General features: G+C 43.9%; 1 protein-coding gene across 1 annotated transcript in view; it reads right to left on the bottom strand.

Annotated features, from left to right (window-relative positions):
* Positions 1-2,070: 2,070 nt before the first annotated feature.
* SYNPR (synaptoporin) overlaps positions 2,071-7,428 on the bottom strand; it is a 325,840-nt gene continuing 320,482 nt past the window's right edge. The window contains exon 6 of the mRNA XM_029918714.1: positions 2,071-3,759. Coding sequence (XP_029774574.1) covers positions 3,502-3,759 — 258 coding nt within the window. The 3' untranslated portion in view covers positions 2,071-3,501. The remainder of the gene's footprint in view (positions 3,760-7,428) is intronic.

Raw genomic sequence — 7,428 nt, 5'->3', positions numbered from 1 at the left:
AAGGATAGTTACTGCTTATGCTGACAGGGGTCCCCTTCATGCATGCCCCTCTCAACTCTCCCCTTTATCCCTCCTCAAGGCTGCTGTCCCTGGGTTTGGGGGAAGGAAGGGTGTTGGCGACACTCACACTGCCTCCCCTTCTCCTACCCCTGCCTATCACCGACCACTTAGGCTTATTTCGTAGAAGGTACAGGAGCCTGGTCAATCTGTAGGCAAGTGCAACCTGGAAAGGAGAGGAAATGACCACCCATGTGGGCTCTCAACCAGTGGGGCCTGGGGGTTGGTAGATAGATACTCCAGCCTCTTTCCCTTGATGGAAAACTGCTGGAGCCATTCTGAACATTATTCAGGAACCCTGTCCGTTTTCCCTCCTTCCCCATCTCTCTCCTCCCCTTACCACCTTACTCTTGACTCCTGGAATCATCTTCCTTGCTTTCAGTGGAACCCAAACTCAGTGTCTCCTGGGTGTTCTAATGCCTTTATATGCCTTATCTTTTTCATCCTGACACCATCTTAGGAGACATACATTAGCATTATCTCCACGACAGAGAAAGAGGGCAGATGAATGAATGAAAAGTTAAGTGTTTTGCCAAAGGCATTGACAGACTTGCCCACATCCCCCAGTGATTGAGGAGAATTCCTGGGGTGTCAACTCCTATACATTTCCAGGCCTGTTTGCCTTCAGGCTGTGGCTTCAGTAAAGTCCCAGGGCTTTGGAGAGGGATCAGGGAAGAAACAAGAGATGCAAGTAAATGATAGCACAGGGGAATCTCACCTAGGCAAGTGGGATCCCAGAACCCACCTGTTCTACTTGGGTGCATTCCCTCCTTCCAAGGAAAGAAGGTTAGGAAGGTGAAGTCACACCCCGAAATACATTCAGGAGCAGTGAAACTGCAATTCCAAGTTAGGTCTAGGGGACACACAGGCTCTCCTGCCGCACTGATGGCTCCCCTTTTTAAAAGGCCAGGTCTATTGCTTTTCTTCTTGAAACCTCATGGAATAAAACCAGCTTAGTGAAATCCCTGTTGGATTACAGGAGCATTTCATTGTGAATCTGCAGCAGACCCCAGAAGCTCATCTCTACTTCGACCAGGACAGGCAGCATTTTTCATTGATCAGGACCCCGCAGGACCCTAGCTCTGGAGCTGCTAAGGCTGGTGAAGAGAACTTCTGGTCATGCAGGAGTCCACAATGCTATATGAAGTGGGGGCCACTCTCACCTCCTGGAGAGCGCTGAAGGCAGTGGTCACATCCACCGTGTCCCGGGAAGTGAGAGGTGACGGGGGCGCCTCATGGCAGGTCTCCCCCTCCCAAACCCACCCCACTGCCCCATAGATATTAGCAGTCAAGGCCACCTCTTCCACCCAGGGTATCCTTTAGTCTTGTCCTCCTTCAGTCTACACTCTGCCCTGCAGCCACTGAGATCTTTCCACAGTGCTGATCTCATCATGTCCGTCCTCCGCTTAAAATCCACTAGCAAGCTCCCTTAGCTTCTAGGGAGAAAAAAGACAGAAATCCGAATCATGGCCGCCTAGCAGGACCTCCCCTGCCCTGTGCCCACCACACCCACCTCTCACAGAGACTCTCTTGCTCATTGCACTCTGGCAACCAGGCATACCTGTCCTACACCCCACCATTGGAGAGTTTTCCAAGGCTGCTCTCTGCCTGGGATTCTCTCCCTCCCACTCTGTCCCTGTGAAACCTGGTGCAGCCCTCATGTCTAAAGCTCCTTGACCTCCCTCTAACAAGGCTCAAGTCCCTCTGATAAACGTTCTCGTGGAATGCTCTGCTTCTCCTTGTTGCACATGTCATAAGTGGCATGTGGCTACTTTAACATCTGCCTCTACTAGAGTGTGAGCTTCTCAAGGTGAGGCACGTTTCTGTTTTTTCTCACTCCCATATCCCTAGTGCCTTGCAATAACAGTGGGCACAATGGGAGAATCAATGAATGAGCAACCCTAGGCTTGGAAACAAGGGCACGGGGAGAGAGTGGAAACACCATGTATTTATACCTTATCCTTCCATTGTTCAGGCTAACCAGATTCTATTATAATTCTGCACTCTCCAGCCAGCATTGTAAGTAATAACTTTATTAAGGTCAAATAGATATCACAATACAGTATTTATCCAACAAGATCCAGAAACTGGTCACAGATACCATTTAAGAACCACAGCTGTTTTGTGCTAAAATGCTTCCAACATCACAGATCACACAGAGTTTATACATCGATAACAACTTTTATCTCGAAATACGGATGCACAGTTTGCCCTTGATGTTGGGCCTTGATGTTTCAATTGAGTCAAAACAAAGAGGGGAATATAGGCATTTTCTTGATAATGAATAAATTCTGAGGAATATTTCATGAGAACCCTCTCTGGGATCAGAGTTGCTCATGGAAGTCATTTCTAATTTATGGGTAACATTCAAATCAGAATTAGCAAGTTAAGCGGTGACTTGAGAATTTTTAATAAGTGGGTCAAGGAACATGTTAACTTTACAAATAAATAGGATTTAAAAGCTTGGCTGGTGGTACAGGTTCTATAGAACGTCCTTTAGAAATTAATACATCAGCACAAAAGCTTCTCAACTACGGTGTCTGATACCTGCATCTCTATTATTCTAAGAAAACAACATTCCATAAACACAAAGTTATTGGGCCTATTGTTCATGGTCCATAGGATAAGAGCCACAAAACATCATAGAAAGTTACAAGAATGTAAATATTTAGCTAAGTAAATAGAATAAATATTGGGCAGTTACCATATAGAACACTGAATATCAACTAACAGGGGGAAAAAATCCCAAACCTTAGTTACAGTGCAGTCAGAATTGGGCAAAGCCAAAGAGACAGTCGCAAGTATACAAAGTAATGAATATATTTCTTTAAACGTCCATTTAACAAATTCATGGCGCAAACTGGAAAATTTTCATAAATACATTTTGTGAGAAAATGCTTATTCATGCACTAAATCATATGAGCACTGATTGATTTATCAAGTAAAAAAAAATACAGAGTAACTGTATGAAACAAATACTTAAGGGACTCACAGTCCTACAGTGTCTGCAACTAAACACAGTAATACATGCATGTGTGATACACTAAATTGTTTTATAGACTCATTAAAACGTCTTTCGCATCAAAACGCATAGGAAAACTCAGTGCTATAGAATTTACTTTCTGCCTATTCCATACTAGAGACGTTAAGCCACCAAATGGTTTTATTATGTCCACACACCTACGAAGCGAGCATACAAGGATCTGTGTACATAACAAGGTACTCTCCAATTAGGCATCTATGATGAATAATGTATCTCCTCATGTCGTCTCCTCTCTAAGTACCATTTATCACGACCCAGGCCTTTCTGCCCTAATGAGGACTACAGATCTGATTTACATTCAACCCTCTACATTAATAATTGATGGAAACTCTTAAAAAACTCTTCTGCTACCAAAATGGAAGGTGGTGAGGCTATCTCCAGAAGAATGCAAAGACTACCTGTCAAATCTGATTGGTAAAAGAGGCGGGGGCACTGGACTGTTGGCCAAACTCATCTGAGGATGGCCCCATGCTTGCCTGCTGGTCATACCCACCGCTTGACCCATAGCTGTCTTGGTTGTACCCACCATGGCTATAGCTGCCCGAGTGCTTTTCCATAGGGTCGGAGAGGTATCTCTGTCCCGAGGAATGCCAGCCGGTTTCCTTGAAGACAAACCAGATGTTTCCAGCCCAGAGGATAAAGTTCAAGAACCCAAACACCTGAAAGGAGAATCACAGCAAATGAGTTGATAGAGGGAAATACAAGAAAAATCTCAATTTCAGAAAAATCCTTCATAACACATAAGGCTACTTTTCATTCAATAGTGAGATCTCTTCCAATTTTTCATTTGGAGCCACTGTTTCATTTAGAATATCTGACATTTACTTACTTATTATTTATTTATTTATTTATTTATTTATTTATTTATTTATTTATATCCAAGTTAGTTAGTATATAGTGCAATGATTTCATGAGTAGAATCCAGTGATTCATTCCTTATAACACCCAGTTCTCATCCCAACAAGTGTCCTCCTTAATGTCCTTTACCCATTTAGCCCACGCCCCCACCACAACCCCTCCAGCAACCCTCAGTTTGTTCTCTATGTTTAAGAGTCTCTATGGTTTGTTCCCCTCCTTGTTTTTATATTACTTTTGCTTCCCTTTCCTTATGTTGATCGTTTTGTATCTTAAATTCCTCTTAAAAGTGAAGTCATATGATAGGTCTTTCTCTGACTAACTTCACTTAGTGTAATACCCTCTAGTTCCATCCATGTAGTTGCAAATGGTAAGATTTCATTCTTTTTGATCACCAAGTAATACTCCATTGCATATATATATACCATATCTTCTTTATCCATTCATCTGTCGATGGACATCTGGGCTCCTTCCATACTTTGACTATTGTTGATAGCAGTGCTGTAAACATTGGGGTACATGTACCCCTTAGAAACAGCATACCTGTATCCCTTGGATCACTATTTAATAGTACAATTGCTGGGCCATAGGGTAGTTCTGTTTTTAATTTTCTGAGGTATGTCCATACTGTTTTCCAGTTTGCATTCCCACCATCAGAGCAAAAAAGATCCTCTTTCTCTGCATCCTCACCAACATCTGTTGTTGCCTGAGTTGTTAACATTAGCCATAGAATATCTGACTTTTATTGAATGCTTACTACATGGTAGTCACTGTGGAAAGGGCAGTATATTCATTTTGAGAAGAAGGTGCTATTATTATACCTGTATTAAAGATGTGAAAACTGAGGTTCAGGAGAAGAATCTTGTCCAAGGTCATGTAACTTGGTAAGTAGTAGATGAGGGTCAAGCCCTGTACTGTCCGTCTCCATGGTGGAAGCCCTTACTTAAGCTTATTGTCTCCCCAAGTGAGGAGTTCCTCATTGTCTGTAAGAGGTCTTCAGGGGCTAGAGTTGAGAACTTTGATTTTAATGATAGTGCCTTAATTTATAAGGTTTCCTTCACTTCATGGCTAGAGATACTACTCTTTCAGTTTTTGTAGTGATATAAAAAAATGAGTCAACCTAAAGTACGAAGCAAGCAATCATGCAGGTGATGTGCAGATAAGCACATGAATGGTAGCGTACACAGAGGTTAGGACTTTAAAGAGTTGTACTTTCTGTGCCTCTCACATCCAGAAATGCATAGTGAAACCAGACTCTCGACGTAGCACGGGTTTCAGAGAGGTAGGAGGTATTCTCCCAAGAACTGGCTAGGAGGCTTTCCTGTGGAAAGTCCCCTTACTCCCCAAAAGGGTGGTGTTGGCGAATCAGAACACTGGGTGTTGCCTCCCCAGACCCTGCCTGTTTGAAGGAAGCAGACCTGTTCGCTGGTATCAGAGGCCTCGAACAGTACAGCTGTTCTGCAGCCTTTCCCAGGGCACATTGGCTGACCTGGGAATTAATCAAAAGCAGTCAATTGTAACAGCCCCCTATCGAAGACGACAACCACACGATAGGAGCTGTGACGACATTCAAGCACATTTCGTAACCACTCCAGCTCACCAATCGCCAGTCAAAATGGACTTGGGCCACCGGCATAGGTCTGGATTATAGGGTGCTGGAGGTGCCTTGCTGGGCCAGCAGCTGTCCTTGGTTGCTGAATGGCCGGGGGGTCCTGAGTGCCCTGCAGGTGTGAGGGGGGGGCCAGTGTAGTCAGGATGAGGTGCTTTGCGGACTTGGAGCAGGGGCTATTTACCAAAGTATTTCAGTATTTTAGCAGCAGGTGGATCAGGGCACACTCTCTGAATATCAGCTTTGGACTCATCCTGTGGGTTTTGAGATCAGAGTGACCTCAACTCTGTACTTTCTTGTTCTGTGACCTTAGACAAGGCAGTTAGCCTCTGGATCTCAACTTTTTTTTTCTTTCCTAATACAGAATAAAGACTATTCCTTCCTCAGGTGACAGTTGTGAGGATTAAAGAGAAGGTGTGTAAAGCAGCTAGACGGTGCCAGACACATTAGAAGATGCTTCCTGTTTGGTAAGCTATGTTCTGAATACTTTCTCAAATGTTTCATGAATTGTATTCAAGGTGGCACTTTTGCTGCAGTATAAACTGAAATGGGACTTTGACAGCAAGGCCTTGTTCTTGAGGAACATAGGCAGCCAAAGCAGTCTGTAGGCCCTCATCTGATCTAAAAGACTGGTTTATCCAGGGCCCACCTCCCCCCTTCTTCCTTCTCTCCTATTCCACTCTCTCTTCTTTCCTTAAAGTTAACTGATACTTGTTTAACATTATCTCATGCCATGCTCCAAGCTCCTTACTGATGGAGATACAGGACACAACTAAGGTACTCACAGTATAATAGTTGAGTGATCAAAGTGTGTTAGGTAATCACTGACCAAACTCCAATGCACATGCGGGACCTTTCATTCATGTGTACAATAACTAGGGTATCTGCCATCAAAGGGGAGGTCTTGATTCAACTGTATGTTTGTACATATATGTTGATATAGGAGTAGAAGAGATTATCAAGGTATCTTCTCAGATTCGAAGAGATGGCTCTGCCCAGAGCTTAAATTTTATGTTTTCCTCTTCCTCGGCTTCTCCCTTTTGCTGGCTGCTACTTGGCTTCTAGAAAAGCGATGTTCAAGGGAAACCTAGCGATCAAGGGCTGCCACTTAAAAGTGAGTACACAAACAAGGCCTCCCCATGCGCATGTTTCAGAAGCAGGGATGTTGTATCCCGCCGGCATCACACAGATATTGTGGACCCCTGGCTGCCACATTTTAGGGGCACGCGGGCCCTTAAATCTTTTCTTGCCATATTGTGGCAGCTGATGTTAGAGTAAGGATTTTGATTCAAGCTCAGATGTGGCAGCAACAGGAGAGACTGTAGGACACTGTGCGTAGCAGGAGGAAGAAGGAGGAGGTGAAATCTAGATTGGCAGAGAAGATGTATCAAGGTTGCCTATAATGAAGGTGGAGAAGACCATGTAGAAATTGTGAATAGGATAGTTAGGCTCAGAGAGCCTTTGCGATTGAAGTTGAGAGAAAAAAAAAAACAGGTTCTTTCCTCCTACCTCCTTCTTTGGGCTCTAACACTATGTGATATTTAGGAAAAGGGATGCATATAACAGGCAGCTTGTTGGTCGACCCTTGTTGAAAACCTGTCATATGCTGGGCACTGAGCTGAGGACTTATAATGTATTATCTCACTGAATCAACAGTCTTGTGAGGTCTGTTTGATAATAGCCCCATCTAACAGATAGTGAACTATAGTTTACGAACCTTAATGAATTTGTCCAAGGGCAGTCAAGTGTTGAGTTGTGGAGCTGGGATTCAAACCCTGGCAGACAGACTCCAAAACTGTACCCCTACCCATTTCGAGTGGCGGAAGCATGAAGAGAATTTGGCTCTAACCTGGCTCCGTGGTCA

Source organism: Suricata suricatta, chromosome 12 (assembly GCF_006229205.1).
Source record: "Suricata suricatta isolate VVHF042 chromosome 12, meerkat_22Aug2017_6uvM2_HiC, whole genome shotgun sequence".
In the NCBI taxonomy this organism is placed as follows: Eukaryota; Metazoa; Chordata; class Mammalia; order Carnivora; family Herpestidae; genus Suricata; species Suricata suricatta.
The sequence above is the reverse complement of the archived record's forward strand: the minus strand, read 5'-3'. Positions and strand labels throughout refer to the sequence as shown.